A 20,568-nucleotide genomic window follows, 5' to 3' on the forward strand; every position below is an offset into this window, starting at 1 on the left:
GTGAGCAGCCTCAGTCTAAGCAATTTCAGTGCACTTTAGCACTCGTCTGCAATTTGGTTTTCCTGTGTGGAACAGGAAAATCTATTTGCAAATGATGGCTGAAGAGTGTATTAAAAACGCATTATCCAATATACGTGAAAGCAATTTCCAGGTTGATGCCTCAACATCTATTCTCATTACTGTGGCAATTCCAATGCTGGCCACTGGGGAGGGGCAGTGAGTTTTTTGGGCGGTATTGCACTGGAGATCTCCTGGAATTATAACTGGACCCAAAGTCATAGAAATCAGTTCCCCTGGAGAAAATGCCTGTTTTATAAGGTAAACATTATGCATTATGCCCCACTGAGGTCCCTGCCCAAAGCCCTCACGCCTTTCTCAATCTCCCCACACCCCAAATCTCTACGGTATTTTCCACATGGCAGCTGGGTTGGAGGACTTTCTTAGATTCCTGGCTGCAAATTCATTTTTTTCTCGACTGTAACTCCCCTTGGTCCTCTCACTGGCTCGCTCTTCTGACACTCCATTCCAACCCCCTGGTTTTCCCATATAATTAGTAGAGAAAAAATTGCCTCTCTATCGGACTGTCATCAGTGGATCTCACTTTGCCCTTTTGTCCTATTCAGAAGCTTTATAGGAAATTCTAAAAGGTCCAACTATTGGATAGAGAGTTCTCCACCCTAATCACCGCGAGCCAAGAAAAACGCATGTTCTCCCCTGTATTTTTTTTCTCTCCCATTTGAACGGGGCCACTTTACACACTATCTGTATTGCTTAATAAACCCTGTTTCAAAGGGAGAGCCAGTAATGCTCCATACCAAGGTTCAATGTTATGTCTTCTGCCTTGCTACACTGGCAGATTTAATAAGCAAGAAAAGGCTAAAAAGATTTGTGACCCATGTAACGATGGTCTCAGTTAGAATCTCTGGCCCCACACAATTGCACTTCCACTGTTCTCAGATTCAAGGAAATCAGATCCAAAGTATGTGAATCCTCTTATCTCCTTATACATTTTACCCTGATCTCCCCGATTTTCTTAAGATTACACTACCTATTGGACAACCCTGATCCTTCTCTCTGTATGATAGTGGCAGACTTTCTCCTGGAAATAGCACTAAATGCCAGTAGAGATTTCCTTCTGATCCTAACATGTATATCCTGTATTGTATATGGTTTTAACCTGTTTTTATTATTGTTGTACTGCTGTCTATGCCAATAAAGGCTTGCTTCTGAGGTATTTTCCAATGCACAGCTGGCAACCCTATGGAGGGGAGATTAATTTTGAAACACTCTAAATTTGGGTGTTATGAGCGTAAGAACTTCCCAGTTGTTTTCCCCACCCAAGTTTCCCTCATGACACAGGACATGTGAAACCAGAGAAGTTGCAGTCAGGTAATTTGGGACTTCAAATGGTGTTACGGGCACCACCCTTTAGATCAGAGGTCTGCAACCTGCGGCTCTCCAGATGTTTATGGACTACAAATCCCATCAACCCCTGCCAGCATGGCCAACTGGTCATGCTGGCAGGGGCTGATGGGAATTGTAGTTCAGGAACATCTGGAGAGCCCCAGGTTGCAGACCCCTGCTTTAGATGGTAAGTTATACTTCAAATGTGACACCACAGCTGCTTGGGGGGGGGCACTATTGTGTCTGTATCTCTGCCCCCAAAATCTGGTTCTGACAACATCAGTGGTGCAAGCTAGCCAATGTTAATCATGTGAAGATGATCTCTTTACCACAACAGAACTTCCTGAAATGTAACATCACTTTGATTTGTCATGTGTTTTACATTGCTCTTTCATGCCTCAGCAAGGATATTCCTAGTCTTCGTTTAAAAAAATAAACATAATTATTAGGAAGTTCTAGGATGCTTAATTATTTAAACTGTAACATTTTCTCCTTATTGAAGGCATGTGGGCCTCTGTATGCTTACAAATGTGGACGTTTGCATTACACAACCGGCATCTGTTCTAACATCAGCTCCACTTTTAAAGTTGTAAACTCTGTTGCCCCATCCGTGAAAGGTATGTGCAGAAGAGGTTTTTTCTTGTATGTGTTGAAAGTACTGAGCCTTGAGAAAGACAGATGTATACACAGAGGCATACCAAGAGCCTAAGCTATTTGTCAAGGCTACTAACATGACCAAGTTAAGTAAATGTTATCATCATCAGTGTATAAGCTAATAGCTTGCTACCTCTGGAATTCATTTTCGCATAAACAGTGTTTGGGATGCTATGTCATGAGCTATTTTTAGTGCTAAAACAATAATCTTCGGTGATCTAGTGCAATCCTACAAAACGGTGCACCCCTGAAGTCCTTGGGCTTAGGATGGTATAGCTGTGTAGATCTAGAACACAATTTCTTTCAATCTTCTCATAGATCACTTTTGTTACCTCTACTTCAGAGCAAGAGAGCGCCTCTATAGAGATTTTATTTCAGACAAGGTTCTGCATTATATAGCTAGAAAAGGGTGGGTTCACTTTGGTCTTATATTAAGCTGACCAGATGGTCACCTTTGTGAACCGGGATGGGCAGGTATGGTAGAGAGCTGAATTGCGGCATGATGCTGCACTTGGGGTGCCAGCCTTCGCGGCCTCTGGGCGCCTCCTCCTGCTTCAAGGCTGGAGGCTGCCAAGACTCGCCTTGCTCCATAGGAAGGCTGTAGAAGGCAGTCGGCAGCCTTTCAAAACTCGGAATATTTGAAAAGACTGGACGCTTGAGACAAATTGTTTTGTTGTAGTAATTATCCTGCACAAAAGCTGACTATCTGGTCCAGCCTATCTTATTGCCATATTAATAATAGACTTCAAAATGACTGGTGGGAGCTTTATCAGATAGATAATATGCATTTTCAGTTGCTAGAACTTACACACATTGATTTAAAAAGAACTACTCCAATGCTTGTCTACCTGCCTCACTAAAGAAGGTCTGTGCCATTTCCAAGCATCTATGCGCACTTAACCACTTTTTATGTCTTGACCAGACTTCGAAGCGAGATGCCATGGACATTTCCTTTTCCTTTCCCAGCTTGCTTTCCATGTTTTTCAGGATTATTTTATTTCCCAAACCTCCCTTTCTCAGGAAACATGCTTCAGGAACATGTGGCTTTGCTCCTTCTTTTTCCTCTCATCTTTCTAAATTTTGGCCGAGTACAAGTATAAATGAAGCCAGATTGACCATATGTCTTTGCTCTGTCTGAGTCACCCTTGGGGAGGGGAAAAGCAAGAGCAGCTTTTTTTCTTGACTTAGGACCAATTCAGAGGATTCATAATTTTTCCCTTACGCATGTAAACCATTTTGGTCCTTTCTACACATGGCAGTGTCATTTGAGAGGCTGGGAGATCAGGACCCAGATTTTGGGCAGTTTAAGGAGACTGCGATATTAAAGCGCCAGCATAATCACACTTTTTAATGCTTAGCTCATATTTTGTTTATTGGGGGGGAAAGAGCATAAAGAATGTCCTAGTCAGCACAGTGCAGTGGATTTAGAGAGTGGGACAGATTCTCTAGAGCAGGTGGAATAGGGAACCTGCGGTTTTCCCAGATGTTCAAAATTAGGGTCCACCAATTCCTCTATCAGTTTCTGTCAGCATGGCCAATTGGCCATGCTGGTAGGGGCTGATGGGAATTGTAGTTCCTGAACATCTGGAGAGCCACAGGTTCCCTACCCCTGCTCTAGAGAATCAGGTCTGATTCCCCACACCTCCACATGAAGCCTGCTGGGTGACCTTGGGCTAGTCACAGTTCTCTCAAAACTCTCTCAGCCTCACCTACCTCACAAGGTGCCTGTTGTCAGTGGGGAGGGAAGGTGATTGTAAGCTACTTCAAGACTCCTTAAAGATAGAGAAAAGTGGGGTATAAAAACCAACTCTTCTAAACCTTGTGAAACATTTCAGTTTCCCCTTGTAATATGTGGCTAAAGATAAGGTCCAGATGTGATATAACTCATCAGCTTCCTATATTCCCTTCTCCCATTTTGAATGCAAAATCCACCAGAATTGACGACCATCCACTGATATATCTGCATTTATATTGTGACGGACTATAGTTAACATTGGCTTACACTAGCCTGGTCCCAGAAGCTAAGCAGGGCAGCCTCCAAGAAATACCACGGTCATGATGTGGAGGCAGTCAATGGCAAACCATCCCTGAATGTCTCTTTCCTTGACAACGCTATGGGATCACGATAAGCCAGCCGGGACTTGATGGCACTTTACACACATATACACTGACAGAGAGTTACATAAACCAGCTTTTGCTCCTGGGTTTTTCTCTGCTCTGGATCTTCCTTACTATAGTTATATTTAGAACATTTTTCTTCTAAACACCTTTTTATGCCATACCCATACTCTCTCTGTGCTGTACAAAAGGTGGAGAATTTTGCTTGGGAAATGGTTAGACTACTGATGCATTCTTGCTCTGTACTTCTATTTTTCTAGTAATCTATGTATTTTTAAACGAAGATGCGGTTTGATTGTCTGCTCTAGGAAGGAAAGGAATTGAGCCTGTCTTTTATACAGCTGCTGCTTTCAGACTTCTTGCACAGAATTTCCACAGCTGTCCTTGCATGTACTCCAAAAGAATAGATGGCATTGGTTTGAGGAGGAAGACTCTAAACAATTGATTTTGCCTAATGCACTGAGGTTGTACTGTTTAGCATATTTACCTGAATAAGTTTCACTGAGATGCAAAGGTGTTTCCTTTCATTTGAGTACCGCACTCGTAGTGTCAGTACAAAATACTTCACATTATCATTGTGATACTGCACTGGATATTTCCTTACAACCCCATGATTCGTGTTCCAGAATGCCAGACTGAGCTGGACCTTGTCATAGTACTTGATGGCTCTAACAGCATTTACCCTTGGGAGAGCGTGACACTGTTTTTGAACCGGCTGCTGCAGAATATGGATATAGGTCCACAACAGACTCAGGTAGGTTGATGCAGAAGTTTTATTCCACATGTCTGTGTTTTTAAAAAGACAGAGAGTTGTAACCTCAATGATATTTATGTTATGGACACATGCATTTCAACATGCTGGAATGATGGGAAGGTTCCCATACCTTCTTAGTTTAATCAGCTAAGATGTGAAGCTATCAAAGGCAACTAGAAAAGTGTCTCAAGAACAAACATGAAGCTGTCTAATACTGAGTTAGAGCACTGATCTATCAAAGTCAATGTATTGTCGAAGACTTCAAAGTCAACATTTTCCTCTTTCCCTTGGCAATAGCTCTCTAAAATCTCCGGTAGACATCTTTCATATCTCCTAATCGTTTTTTATTTGGGGATGTCAGGATACGATTCTTTGCTGGACGCTTACGTACAAAAGGATTTCATTACATCATTTTTTTCTTCATTCCTCCCCTCTGCTTGGTGTTATCTAGCCCTCATGCCACTTAAAAGGCACACAATCTTCAGGAACCTGAATCAGCAATCTCATGAAGAAGATATAACTTGCTGTAGTTTGTCCTGGGATTGGATTGGTCAGGTCTAGACATGAAATAAAACACATATCGAGTCTCATGTTAATGTTATTCTCTCATGACTTCAGGGGAGGGGGGTTGCACTTGGACAGTCACAGTAATATCCTATTAATTTTGGTAACAGTACAGAACATCTGTGCTGTGCTACTCTGAGTGCAGCTTTTGCATTCTTCAGTTCAAGTGACATCCATGACTGCTGTTGAACAAAGAGTTTTGTGCTAAAAGGGATGGGTTGTGAAACCAACTGGGGAGCACATTTATACACACTTAGGATGCAAACTGTTTCACCAATAAAATGTAAGATGAGATAAAAACTGTGGAGCCCAGGTTGATCTTCAGTATCTAACTGTTATGGGACATTTAATGAGAGAGCAAGAACTATGCCAGATTGGTGTATATTATCACCCCTATGGCTGAGCTGAGCTTTGCAACTGGGATATCAAAGCAAGCCATGAAATAGTATGCTAATGGAACTTATGTTGATTGTCCCTAGTCAAGAGTCTCCCATAGCATTAAAGCAAATGGAGATGACAGAAATGACTCTTTCCCCTCTTTGTTTCCTATTTTTTTAAAAAGAAAAGTTGATGGGGAATTCAGTGACTTCCACATGACTGTGAAAATTACACCAACCCACATTTGTTCTGCCGAATTTACAATGGAACGGGCAGCTGCCATCAACTGTGTGCACATGACAAATCAGAAATGAGTGCATTCGTTACAAGCTCATATTGTTATCCAGTGTGATCAGACTCATGAATGTCAGACGTGTTTTGTACTATTGCAACCACTACTCTGTCTGTATCCTGATTTCACACTAAAATAGCCAAGCAAAAGACAGAAACCATCCATCTACCACCTCTCGTACCTAAGAGCTGCTGACTTATAACACAGATATTAAGGATTCATTTTCTTTTGCTAAGTGAAGAAAGGCAAGCTTGAAAGAAAGAGCAGCTGATCATTGTGCTCAAACAATCAATATCTTTGAATCTGCCTTGCAATGCAGGACTGAGCAGTACAAGGGAACTGAAACTCGGGATGTTTGGCAGTCCCAGTTAGGCAGAGCAGAGCATGATGCATGCTTTTTAGGAAGGATTCTATAATCAATTATAAGATTTATAACTGAGTAATATGCACAGCATTGGATGTTCCTGGGCTTGGGAGTGAGAGGGGAATTCAGATGAGGTGAGGGAATTCAGATAAGGGAATTCAGATAAGCTTCCTGATTGGCAGGAGGTATGGTGAAGGGCATTCCATGTCATGGGAACTTCTCTAAGTAAAGAAAGAAAAGGAAAGAGTGGAGTGAGAAGGAGGCATGCTGGGGCAGTTTTGGTAACGCAACAAAAAACAGAGCATTGGAAATAACTTCCAACAGTCCAGAGTCATGTGAGGGGGGAAAGGTTAGCTCAAAATGGTTATGTAACTGGAGTCTTTTGCTAGGGATGAAACTAAGTAGGCATCTTTTGTGCTGAGAGATCCATTGTACTGTGATAGACCTTGATTAATATGCTGAGGGAACTAGAGTGGTAGTTGAAAACCTCAGTGGTTAACCAAGTTATCTTCTTCCAGTCAACTGTAATGCATATATATCCCCCAGCCCTGCCAAATCTCTAGGATACACACACACTCACACACCATGATTTCACAAAAAGTCTGAAAAGAGCTAAAGAGTCATCCACTAGAAAGGTAATTTAAGCAGAAAAGTATGTGTTTCAGGTTGGAATTGTTCAATATGGAGAAAATGTAACACATGAGTTTAACCTCAACACTTACACAACAACAGAAGATGTGCTTGCTGCAGCAAATGCCATTGTTCAGAGAAAAGGTCGTCAAACTATGACAGCTCTTGGAATTGATACAGCAAGGTAGGCCATAAAAAAATTGCAAAGTAAATGTTACATGTCTGACTTACTGTATCAGCCACCATCTTGGATTTTCCAAAGCATGCATATTATTGTGATTCACCAATTAATTTTCACATCAGTTGATATACTGTGATGCTAACCGTGTCTTCATCAGCAGTTGCATCCTTCTAGGGCATGGTTCTCAACCTTCCTAATGCCGCGACCCTTTAATACAGTTCCTCATGTTGTGGTGACCCCCAACCCTAACATTTATTCATTTTACAGATGGAGAACACTGATGCAGAGAGTCTTAGGAGACCCCTGTGAAAGGGTCGTTCGACCCCCAAAGGGGTCGCGACCCACAGTTTGAGAACCATTGTTCTAGGGTCATTGAAGTCAGTAGATTTACAATGGTGTAATTCTTTTTTTTTTCTTTTTTTCCCACCGGAGACAGTGTTTAATCTTCAAAGCACTTTTTTTTTTACTCCTTATTCATCCTGTTCCTTACAAAGTTACTGAAATGAAGTAAAAGGAAGAAGCAATCAAGAATAAGAGTTTGTTTCTATTCATGGAGCAGTTGCCTTTACATTACTTCAGCTCTCGGTCTCATTGGATCAGTTCAGAGGTCACTCAAACCATGGTTTAGCTAAACTCATTATATGTAGAATGGTCATCCCAATGTGGGGTATTCTGCTGACTCTGGCCCAATATGCATACAGTACAATGGTGTAATTCTATATAGGTTAGCACTATCAGCGATTCCACAAATTCCACAGCGATTCCACAGACTCTGAAAGCAAGGCTGTAAGCTTTGTTCATTGTAATGTGATTAATCACTATTAATGCTGTATGGAAAAGGGACTTATACTGAGGGTTTGGTCATATGCAAATGTATTTAAATTGTTGAACAAAAAGCTTATGGATAATCAATTAAAATTATTAAATTAACAGCCATGTTCACAAGAATGTGAAGGAGACTGGTAAAGACTATGGGTTGGATATAACCAGCTTTTCCAGTGATGAAAAAGGAAGGAAAGGGTATTCTTTGAGGGAATTACGCTGGGAATTGTGGGTGCTGCATGGACAAGAACCATGTGGGACAGGGATTGATGTAAGAAGGAGAACTGGGGAAGAACAAAAAAGCTGGCTGGATCCAACCAAATGTTTGGATTTACAGAAGTGCTGGCTGGGAAGTCCAAGTTTTGTGATCAGATTGTAAATCAGGAGATAATGATGGGCTTCTTATATAACTACCCCAGGTCACTCAAAGAAAGGGGGCAGCTCTTCTCTTTTGAATCCTTGTGTATTGTAGGAAGGGTTTCCTTCCTTCCTTCCTTCCTTCCTTCCTTCCTTCCTTCCTTCCTTCCTTCCTTCCTTCCTTCCTTCCTTCCTTCCTTCCTTCCTTCCTTCCTTCCTTCCTTCCTTCCTTCCTTCCTTCCTTCCTTCCTTCCTTCCTTCCTTCCTTCCTCCTCCACCTCTTTTATCTCTTGGCAGACAAGAGTTCTCTTGGTGTTCCATAGATGCTCTTGAGTTTCATGATGGCAACATGCTCTCCTAATTTGTTGTTTGTAATTTACAATTTGTTATTTGTAATTGATTGGAATTCTTGGTTTACAGGACATTTGCAGTTTCTTCCTGAGGCTCTTCTTGCTCTTTCTCTGCCTCTTTAGGAAGGAAGCTTTTACAGAAGCTCGAGGCGCACGCCGAGGGGTACAAAAAGTAATGGTGATTGTGACTGATGGAGAATCTCATGACAATTTTCAACTGAAAAGAGTGATAGAGGATTGTGAAAACGATAACATACAGAGATACTCAATTGCTGTAAGTGAAGTGTTATCAGACTATAAAGAAATCACCACCACTCTTTAAATATGTTGCACAATAAATATGCAATTCCAGGGTGGGAATTCCAGGGTGGGAATGTGCAGTTCCCATCCATTTTTAAAAAAAACATTCAGAAAATTATTACATTGAAGTCCCAACAAAGTTGTGCTATTGCCTGTGTCTGGGGCCTCCATGGCCTTTCTTTGGGTAGCTGGACATCCTGTCAAGTGCCTCAGTGAAGTGAAAGAAAGGCAAGCCCCCTTCACGCAACTCAGATCGTCCCTAAATATTCCCTAGATATTCCCTAAAGACTCCACTGCTGTTCTCTAGAGTGACTACAAGTGTTTCAAAGAAGTGATGTGAAGTTGTCAATGCTATGGCAAGGACTGTGAAACACACAGTTTGTGACTCAAATATCCTCTTGGCTTTTTTATTCCTTAGATTCTGGGCTCCTACAACAGAGGGAATCTAAGCACTGAGAAATTTATTGAGGAAATAAAATCAATTGCAAGTCAACCAACTGAAAAACATTTCTTCAATGTCTCTGATGAATTTGCTCTGGTTAATATTGTGGAAGCTCTTGGAGAGAGAATATTTGCCCTGGAAGGTAATTCCCCCCTCCTTTCTTGAATTTCAGTGACTTCCTACAGTGCAATTACAGCATGAAAAAGATTGCCTGGTATTGAATATTGCCATTATCTACCTTAATCAAAATAGGATGATTTTGGAATGTATTTCTTTTTTCCCTCCTCAAACATTCTTTAGCCTGACTCTAAAATTTCTGGATTCAGCTTTTGTTTGTTTGTTTGTTTGTTTGTTTATTGGCCCTCCATCCTGCTCCCTTCTGATCAAGGTTGGCTCCGCACAGCTAACAACTTAACCTATTAAACACTCAACATGTATATACATTAAAAACTACAAATAACAATATCTCTGGCTCTGTAGTACAACTATATTCACCACCTGGGGACCGATTAAGGAAGAAAAACCCTGCTAAAACATTGACCAAGCTTAACAATATCTAAATTAACATAAGTAAAACACATAAAAATAAAAGTAAAGATAAGATAAGAACCAAAATAAGAACAAATATAAAGATGCTTTGGGAGGGGAGGGACAATGTAATAGTTGCTGCCTCAGCCATAGGCCTAATGGAATGTCTCCATCTTCCAGACCCTGCAGAATTAAACAAGATCCCGCAGGGCCTGTGTCTTTGTAGACAAAGCATTTCACCAGGTCGGCTCCAGGTCCAAAAAAGCTCTGACCCTGTGTCTAGGACCAGACCACCAGCAAGGTTTTCCTGGTTCCTGGCTGTGGCTCAGGGTCTGAGCCCACAGCCTCTGTGCTGGTTGCCCGTTGTGCCCCTGGGTCTGACAACACAGGGGCCACCTCCTCCTGTGGCTCCACTACTGCCAGCTGAGGTTGGAGCACCATGTCACCATCTGGCTCCTCATCTGAATCCTCAAAATCAGCTGAACTTGGCTGGGCCATGACACCAATCTTAATGGGGCCCCTGTATACCTCAGAAGCACACCTCTTGGAATGTATTTCTGATATGTCTCCAAATTAATTGTTCAAAACAGATTACATTTAAAATAAAGCATACAATGATTTGGATTCCCAGAAGCATTTCCACAGACAGAAGGCAATCTTCTTTCCTCTCCCTTACTGGTGCAGCCCCAAATGCCCCAGTAGCTGTCCATCAGAGGGCCTTTCCCCACTTACCGTAAGCCCCGCACTACTTGAGGAGAGTAGCGCGGGATTCCTCCTCCCTCCCCACGGCAGGGGCGGCCACAGCGCTTGGCCACCGCCCCGACGCTAGCCGCTTCAGGTCGTGGCCCCCCCTTAGGCGCCACGGCATCCCAGGCCCAACTCCTTCCGAATCTTGCCTTTTGGCTCCCCAATTCCGCCACAGAGCCGTGCAGGGTGCGCGGAGGACTCCTGGGAAGACGCCTAGGATGCCGCGCGCTAGAGTGCAGCTGTTTCTTATTGTGGTTTCATAGGGGGGATGGAAGGGAGTGGGGAAAGGCCCAGAGACTCTTATCTGCCAAGAGCAGCATCTGGAGAGACATTTTAGGATGCAGTGGGAGATGGGGAGATTAGAACGTTCTCTCTGTCTGCAGAGATTCTCTGATGGATCCCAGCTAAGAAAACCACTGAATTAAATTAAGTTTAATTAAGTAAGCAGGAAAATCAGCGATAGAATTGCCACAATTAAACACTAAGTAGTGTTTGGGGAGACAGGGAACCAGGGAGGTTAACCCTTTCTTCTTGGCATTGTTCTTGCAATCCAAATTCTCCAGAAACAAGCACAGCCTGCTAGTTGCGATCAGCCATGCACTCAGAGGCGTAGTTCCAAGGGGGCAGGCAGGGGGGCGATGCACCGGGTGTGCCCCCCTGTGGGGGTGTGGCGAGGGGGTTCCAGGGGCGTTCCAGTGCACTGGGTGCTTTCCCCCCTTGCTACGCCTCTGTATGGACTACAAGTCTCTCTTCCATACACAGTTAATAGTTAATGGAGATGATAATTATCTATTGGGAAGGGGGGAAACGTGGCAGGAAAGGCTTAACTACTCCTTCCCCCAGAAGCGTGGACCCAATCCAGTTTGGGCTCTTTGCAGCTATTGGTTTTTTTTCAATGTTTAAAAATGTTAGACAAATCAAGCATGGGTGTCTGGCACGATGCACAATGTTGAGCCTCGTGCCTTCCTGTTTCCATGTTTGTGGGCTATTGTGGACTTGAGCTATTTCAGCTACAAACCAAACCTTGCTTCTCTTTTGAAACATCACTTGCTATGTCCTTAGACTGCAAATTCTGTTTTCTATACAATATTTAATGACTGACTGATGCTTTTAAAAAGGCAGGAGTCAGAGTAATTTGTAAATGACTGTACTCTCTAACAGGGAAAACATCTGTGTATACTTCATATGCAAGCATCTCAGTTTTCCCTGGGTAATAATATTGAGCTTGCTTATAAAGAGAAAATTTGCTTCAATGTCAAAAGAGACCATCTATGTAGGAAATCATTTCTGACAACATATGAGCTAGCATTTCATTGCAAACAAGTCACTAGATAGCTCCTTAGAGTTATTGCACTGGTAAGAAACAAAATGTGGGTCGACCGCTTCCCAGTCGTGCATCTTGGATCAATTAAAGGTTATGTATATTCCTTCTTGGCTTGTGAAAAGTGTTCGTTCTTCACTTTTACATTTGGGCTGCATTTGTTATCTGTGCGGAAGGGGAAAACAACAGATTTCTTTTGCTGTTTCCATGGCAGCTACTCATGCTGCCAAAAATGGGAGTTTCTTTGCAGATTGAAATGTGGCTTGCCTCTTCAGCAGTGTGGCTGGCTGCCATGGAAAAAGCTATCAGAGAAACCCTTGGACTCCATGCATAGTACTTCCCACCCCCTATATGCACATGCTGGATCATATCCAGTGATAAGGCATGGAAAATGAGATTTGAATCTCTGACTTCTTCAGTTTAATTAAACAAGTGCTAAGGAGAGTAAAATATTAAAATAGAGGCCCTTTCTGCACGGGCCTCCGTGTGCCCTCACACCGGCAGGAATTCTGTGCCGGGTGGGAAGGGGATGGGGGCCGTTACGCGACGTGAGCATCTGCGAAGCGGCCCCCCCACAGAAGGCTGGCGCAGGAGGCTCCTTGCATCGAGAGCCATGCCTCTTCCCCCATCCACCTCTCCTACTTACCTGGGAAATTAAGCCAGCCGTACCGTCACCCTGCTGGCCTCCTAAGCCCCGCCCACACTGCCCTCCGACCTCCAGGGGTCGGAGGACAGCGAGAAAGGGTCTTAGGAGGCCAGCAGGGCGATGACGGCGACGAGGTAAGTGGGAGAGGGACGGGGTAAACAGCGTGTTCCCGGTGGTGCCGTTTGCACCGCGCCACCGGGAACACGCTGTTTACTCAAAAACCTGCAGTTCGAAGCGGTGTTTTTGAGGGCGGCCTGACGCCCCCCTAGGGGAAGGGAAGGGGAGCCAGGTCGGCGCTGCTGCGTTTCAGCAGCACTGCCTGTGCGAATGGCTCCCTGGGGACGGCGTTTTTGCTGCCCCCAGGCTGCCGTTTTTGGCCCGTGCGGAAAGGGCCAGAGATGGCCTTTTCTCATACTCACCCACATTGTGGTGAATGTTTCCAAATATCAAACATGGCTCCTGAGTAGTATCATACACAAGAAATATGTTACTTTCAAGTGTTGCAGGCTCTGAAATTCTGCTCTCATTTGCTTTGGCTATAAGAGACACAAGTGACACCAGGCAGAACAGACTGCATAAAAGAAAGGCAGTTTCATTTTTGGAGATTACGCTCTTTTAATTTGGGGGTAAGTGCTAATTTTTGAACAAAAGATACCAGATTTTCAACACTGACTGAAAGCTTGTAATTTAGGACAATTTAAAACTCTTTCACGCAACTGCCTAAAATGACAAATGGAAAAATATTTTTATCCAAGCCCCATTTAATCATTTCTTTCTGCATTTCAACTAGAGACATATTTAATCATTTTTGCTGATAAGTCATCTTTTTGCAGCTTGAATCATAATTGAACCACCAATTGCAAGCGGCATTTCAAATACTAAAAATAAAAATACTCATCTAAACTTGCTCACATGGTTTAAAAAAAAAAAAACTTGAATGCTCTTGCGGTGCCCTTGGGAATTTTAGTGCAAGTATGGGGGGAGGGGAGGAATAGCATGTTGCCTAGGCAACCGTGCAACACACCCTTTCCAGCTGTGTATGTGTCATAGAATCTTGAAACACAACTGGCTACTCACACATGCTCCTTATTTAGGGGCATGGATCTTCTTGAGTTCAAATCAGTTTCAGTAATCAGAACTGGCTTATTCAGGTCAAGCAATGTGTTAAAGCATCTTCTGAGCATGCACCAAACAGTGGCTATTAGCCTTATCAACCCCCAGCCTTTACAGCCAAACAGAAATGGTGCAGGATGACTTTCATTTTCAAATGCAGGCAAGAAGTTTGCATTGTGAACAGAGAAAATTCATATTGGGAGATGGCTTACCGGTATTTCTTAATAGCATGAAGCAGAATCTGTAATTCATATGCTTCTACATTGCCCATTTTATAAGACAGTCAGGTCCAACTTGGTGACCCCTCTACTCATTAATAAAGAAGGTCTATCAGACCAACAAAAAAAAATCTTATCTTTTAACTATATTGTAAGAGATCAAGGGGAAGTCATCACAGTAGGGGTTTAAGGTGATCAAGGGCTCTTTTCTTCTTCTTTTTCTTTTTTAATTTCTATAACATAAATTCTGTATTGAACAGGTAATTAGGGACAGAGGGGAAATGTTAGACCCTCTCTATTAGACAACTGATACATTATATATATCTGTTATTATTTCTCTATAAACTGTCAAACTATTTCTTTATAAATTGTCACTCATTTCATGATATCTCTTCACATTGTATTAACAAAATTTAAATAAACTATTTTTTTAAAAAAATCTTATCTTTTAAACAATTATTCTTCCGCTATCTCTGAAACGATGGCTAAGTACCTGTGTTATGTCATTAAGTTGCAACCATTATTGTATTACTCTGGGATCACTACTTATCTGTATTATTTATTATGCCAATAGAAGGTTTGATGGCATTCTTTCTTTTATTTTTTTCTTGTAATAATAAAATAAAATAATAAAATGAAATAATAAAATTATTATTTTGTTTAAAAAAGTACAATAAATAATACAATTAAAAATAATAAAATAATTTATTGGAATAATAAAATAAAATAATAAAATAAAATAATTTATTGTAATAATAAAAAAATTTTTTTTTATTTTATTTATTTATTGGACTTTTATCCCACCCAATCCTCGAAGGGCTCTGGGCGGGTTACAACAAAGTTTTAAAAAATTCCATAAACAATCACATTAAAATATAAATACTAACCAATAATTTAAAAATGCGGAGATGATAATTAGTATAGGTACATCCATCCCATTATCCCTCCCCCTGGAGATCGAAAGATATTATACTGGATTCAATCGATCCAGCTGGCTAGTTAGAAAAGGCTTGGTGAAACAGCCATGTCTTACAGGCCCTGCAGAATTGATATAGTTCCTGCAGGCCCTGACATCACTAGAAAGTCCCTTGGGCCGGGGACCACCAGGAGGTTCCCCTCCGATGACTGGAGGGACCTTGTAGGGCAATATGAGCCCTCTAGGGGAGGGCGGTATACAAATCTAATAAACCATAAACCATAAACCAATATGGGAGATGTGGTCCTGAAGATGCTTAATATCATGGAGTCATTAATCCTTTTATTGCATAATTTTAATTGCTGCAAGATAAACATTCATAAAAGTGTCAAATAATACTATTATCTATGCGAAGTTATGAATTATGCATTTTATATTGTCAAAGAAGTCAAAGCATGGTGTAATGGTCAGTGTGTCAGACTAACCTGGGGCATGTTTGGCAGAGGTCTTGTAGCACGGGACGAGACTAAATATAAAGGATTTCAAGTGGATAGCCATGTTGGTCTGCTGAGCAAAATACTGTACTAGGGCAAGATTGGAGTTCAGTAATTCCTTAAAGATCAACAAGATTTCCATGGTCGAAGCTCCCTTCATCAGATATTAGTAAATCGGCTTGTTAGGTTTGTGTTGATAACTGAGGCTCCAGTTCTCCACAGGCTGGATGTCAGGACAAGATCCTGTGATTACATGAGTTATTTTCCAATGCAATTAAAAATATTAATAATTAATAACTAGTAATGCATAGTAGGTCTAGTCATTCTAACCATTAACAGGATTAGACCCAACCTGCTCCCCTTCACGTGAGCAGGAAGTTTCCACTTACACAAGAGTCAGAACAGTTTCTGTTAATTCTCCCTTCCTCGTGCAGTCCCCTTGCCACATCCCATGTCATTCCCAAGGGTCTCCCAACCTTCAGCAGCAGCTTTCCCCAGGGCACAGCATGAAGGGAGGAGGTGGTAAAAGAACTTCTTCATGGATGGAGCTCTGTTTGCAGATGACTGGATTCAAGCCATAGTTTGCTGATTTTTCTCCCCAATAAATTCTTCTAATATCTCATTCCATGACATTTGCTGAATGAAAGTAAAGTAAACAGCTTTTGAACACGTGCAGTCCAAGACTGCTGAAAATTGGAACAAAGAATACATCTATATTTATATTTCTTCTGCTCCTTGACGAATGAGTAGCGTTCGTTTGCACTGAAATTTCATTACCTGAAGAAAAGGGCATTATCTATGTCATGCAGATTCAAAATTTAAGTTTATTTTACTGCAATGCAGTTGTTTCACCAAATTGCCATGCCAAGTACACACAAGTTATTTCACTTGTCAAAAGAGAAAACAATATGCTTAGGAAAGCAGCGTTCTCATTCATGCATGTACGATACTCATATAGATTGATCTTTTGGTAGGAGCCATAATGTTTGTCTTTTGAAATTATACCACACTACATACTATGAATTTGATTTTTTTGCTTCCAAATTAACCAGTGCAAGGTTATTTATGACTTATAAAGATTCATACATCAAAACAGGAAATTAGCTGGCATCCTTTCTTTTGTGTATGGATTTCTCTAGCTTGTAAAACTTTTTATAGAATTGCCATACTGAAATAGTATATGATATCTGTATTGAAATTGTTATTTGCTGTATTTGGCTTGTAAATCTTTTGATGGTGTTTCTATTCATTTCCATTCATGTCTTGTATTCTCCATTACATTTTGCAATTTTTGAGTTATATATATACCTTTTGAATTACATATATACCTTTTGGGGGGGGGGTTATGCTTCTACAATTATTTTTTAGACCTCTGGTACCCTGTACCCCTTGTTCTTGTCATTCAGAGCTTTCTTCTCTTTGGTATCCAGCCTATGTCAAGCACTAGCTGGTTCAGGAGATAGCAGGTAATTTGACACAGACATGCTTGCTCATGGTTTATAAATTTCTTCATTTGACATCATTAGTCTGGCTGACCAGGTTTTTCAAGGATTTGCAGTTTTTCAAAAACCTGCAAAACCATTTTCAGCAGAGACAACAGTTGTGATGACAGAAAGGACTGATACACCATGTGCATTTGTCATACCAGCTCTCTGAGAAACATTGGTCTTTTCCCAGCCTAAATGAAATTTTCAAATCAGTAAGGTGCTCCCAGTTGACTTGCCGGGATCTCTGTTTCCACTAGTACATTTTTGATAGAAAAAAAATGAACTCCTCTTTCTTAGGACTGTTACTGAGTGTTCTCTAAAGCAGAATTTCAGGGCTGATTTGGAAAGGTGAGGCATCCAAGGGAGGAAAGACGAGGTTTTGTGATTGATTGCCATTGAGTTTCACCTAATGAGAATTGCAGGCTCAGACCGAGAAGGGATCTTGTGGGCTCAAGTTAACATTAGCCCCCTGTCCCAATAAACACGCAACAACTTGTTTGTGGGTAAAATATTTTGGCCATAGCCGGAGGTATTTATTGACAAGGAGTTAACAGGAAGGAAAAATGGCGCTGCATAGGGGAGGGTGATCCATGCATCAGGCAAAACATCTAATTAATTTAAAGAAAAACAAAAAGAGATTTGATAAAACCAGTGAAAATCTTCAGGAGAGTTGTGCACATTTATAACTCTTCATCCTTATGAGTTTTGATGCACCCTGCAATTAAGCTAGCAGACAGCCATTTTAAATGAATATGGCTTGGCGGCCAGAGGAATAATGGATCCAGTGTCTGTTTGGAACGAATGGAATGTGGGCGAACAAATTGAGATCAAAGACTTCCAATGTATTTTCTACTGGATAGAGTTGGAAAAATGTCAACATTTCTATTAACGGAAAATGTCTGTTCTAGTTATTGCACCCAGCCTGGATATTTTTAATATCCAGAGTGCAATTCTAAACAGAGAGTTACATTCTTGTAAGTCTACTGAAGTGTGTTGTTTAAATGGGCGTGACTCTGCATAGAATACCACTTGAAGCCTCATTTCTGCCTTTCAAACTATTGATATCATTGTACCATTTAGAGCCATGCATGTTAAACTACTGAAAATTTTGTCTTTTACAGCAACACAAGACCAACTGGCATCCTCTTTTGAAATGGAAATGTCTCAAGCTGGTTTCAGTGCTCATTACTCCCAGGTAAACTGAGCAGATTGTAACTTTAAAAAATGTTTTATTGTTCATGGAATATCCTTGGACAGATAGTGATATGTTTTAGAAACAGAATATATCTGTTAAAAAAATGAGAAATGCCTCTCAACCGATTTCATTGATGATACCTCCTGTCAGTCAAACCCCAGACAATCTGTACAATTGCATCAAACAAATACTACAAGAAATTGACTAGGTATGATGTCTGCAAGTTAATTTTGTGCTCCCAGAGGGGTGAAGTGGTTATAGTATTGGGTTAGGATCTGGGAGATCCATGTCCAAATCTGCCAAGGCAGCTTATTGGCAGATCTTGGGAAAGTCATACACTCTCAGCTTGCCATATTTCACACAGTTGCTGTGACAATAAAAAGAAGAGAAGAATAACACAAGCCACATCACGTACCATTGATGAGAAAGGTGGGGTAGAAATGAAATAAATAACTGCACATTCCCAGCCATGATGGAAGCTGAATGAGATCAGGATTGCACTGTATATGGTGAAGGAGGGAAGAGAAAATCATATTCTCATTCCACTTTTATAATCTCAGTGCCCCTCAGCTGCTAATTTTTCCCATGGGAAAATGTTGCAATATTTTGTATATTTCCCCTCAAACAGTGGGGAGAGTTAAGATACAAAAATGTCTTCTGGTAAAATTACCATGGTGCTAGCATGAAAGTGCGCCTTCCAAACTGCTAGCTGAAATTTCCATCCATGAAGGGTGGCTTCCCTGCTGCAGCCCAAAATAGCTCCAGAAATGCTATTCCTGTAGGTAGGAGGTCCCCATGAACACCAGGAGAAGTTGATGGTTTGCAATAAGTGGGGAACTAGTGAAAATCACCATGCCCAAGAACCCTTCATGGAATCCAAGGCCAGATTTTCAGGCATAGCTTGAGGACTAAAAATATGTAAACTCAGTAGCCCCTGCATCTATTATGAAATTGCCATCAACACTGGTGGAAGATCCTTGAGTTCATCTGATGTTATCACTAGAGCTCTAATCCTTCTTAATTTTATTTATTTATTGATTTGATTTGATTTGATATACCGCCCCATCCCCAGAGGGCTCTGGGCGGTGTACAACATAAAACAACTTAAAACCATTGACTTCAGTAGATTCATTAGGATGAACCATTGTTTTGGATTGCACTACAAGTTAACTTTCTTTCGTTGAAGACCACATTATGACACTGGCATTATGAAACACTGCCAGGGACTAAAGCATGATTGACAGTACCATCTTAAAACTACACCCTTCAGTGGATTTAGAAAAGGTCTTCTCTGTTTAGGATTGCACTGGTAGTACAAATACTTTATTGAATTTTGCATATAAAGAAATTCTCTCTTGATATGTGAGGACTGGATCATGCTTGGAGCAGTTGGAGCTTATGATTGGAATGGGACTGTCATCATGCTGAAAGATACTGTCTTTACCCCCGGAAATGATTCATTTTATAAAGCTTCAGAAGGAAATGCACCTCTTGCAGCTTATTTAGGTGAGTGGAATATTCCGGTTCAGAATTCTTATTTTTCAGCCCTATATCTTGTTCTAATGACAGGCGGAAAGCCATGACTTAGCAGGATAGCATCTGCTTTGCATGCAGAAGGTTCCAGGTTCAACTGCATCTCCATTTAAAAGTGCCAGGCAGCAAATAGCATAATAGACTCACAGAGTTGGAAGAGACCCCTAGGGCCATCAAATCCAACACCCTGCAATGCAGTAACACACAATCAAAGCACTCCCAAAATATGTTCATTCAGCCTCTGTTTAAAAACCTCCAAAGAAGGAGACTCCACCACTCTCTGAGGCAGAGAATTCCACTGTCGAACAGCCCTGACGGTTGGGAAGTTCTTCCTAATGTTTAGGTGGAATCTCTTTTCCTGCACCTTAAATCTATTACTCCGTGTCCTAGTCTCCAAGGCAGCAAAAAACAAGCTTGCTCCCTGTTCAACATGCCATCCCTTCAATTATTTAAACATAGCTATCATGTCCCCCCTTAACCTTCGCTTCTCCAGACTAAACATCCCCAGCTCCCTAACTCTCTCCTTGTAGGGCATGGACTCCAGACCTTTAACCATTTTGGTTGCCCTCCTCTGGACATGTTCCAGCTTGTCAATATCCTTCTTGAATTGCGGTGCCCAGAACTGTACACAATATTCAATATTCCAGATGAGGTCTAACCAATGCAGAATAGAGAGGTACAATTACATTCGGATGTGAGGGCGATCTGGCTGCGACATCTGTCACCCCATTGATCGCCAGGGTTGATTCGGCTGATCTGG

At 41.5% G+C, this 20,568-nt stretch overlaps 1 protein-coding gene across 1 annotated transcript in view; it reads left to right on the forward strand.

The window, feature by feature from the left end:
• Positions 1-20,568, forward strand: part of ITGA1 (integrin subunit alpha 1) — an 83,005-nt gene that overhangs the window by 26,850 nt on the left and 35,587 nt on the right. Inside the window, exons 5-11 of the mRNA XM_048503682.1 lie at positions 1,907-2,021; positions 4,803-4,930; positions 7,194-7,342; positions 8,992-9,142; positions 9,587-9,752; positions 18,202-18,275; positions 19,643-19,781. Of these exons, the coding sequence (XP_048359639.1) occupies positions 1,907-2,021; positions 4,803-4,930; positions 7,194-7,342; positions 8,992-9,142; positions 9,587-9,752; positions 18,202-18,275; positions 19,643-19,781 (922 nt within the window). The remainder of the gene's footprint in view (positions 1-1,906; positions 2,022-4,802; positions 4,931-7,193; positions 7,343-8,991; positions 9,143-9,586; positions 9,753-18,201; positions 18,276-19,642; positions 19,782-20,568) is intronic.

The sequence above is a fragment of the Sphaerodactylus townsendi genome, linkage group LG07 (genome assembly GCF_021028975.2).
Source record: "Sphaerodactylus townsendi isolate TG3544 linkage group LG07, MPM_Stown_v2.3, whole genome shotgun sequence".
Lineage (NCBI taxonomy): Eukaryota > Metazoa > Chordata > Lepidosauria > Squamata > Sphaerodactylidae > Sphaerodactylus > Sphaerodactylus townsendi.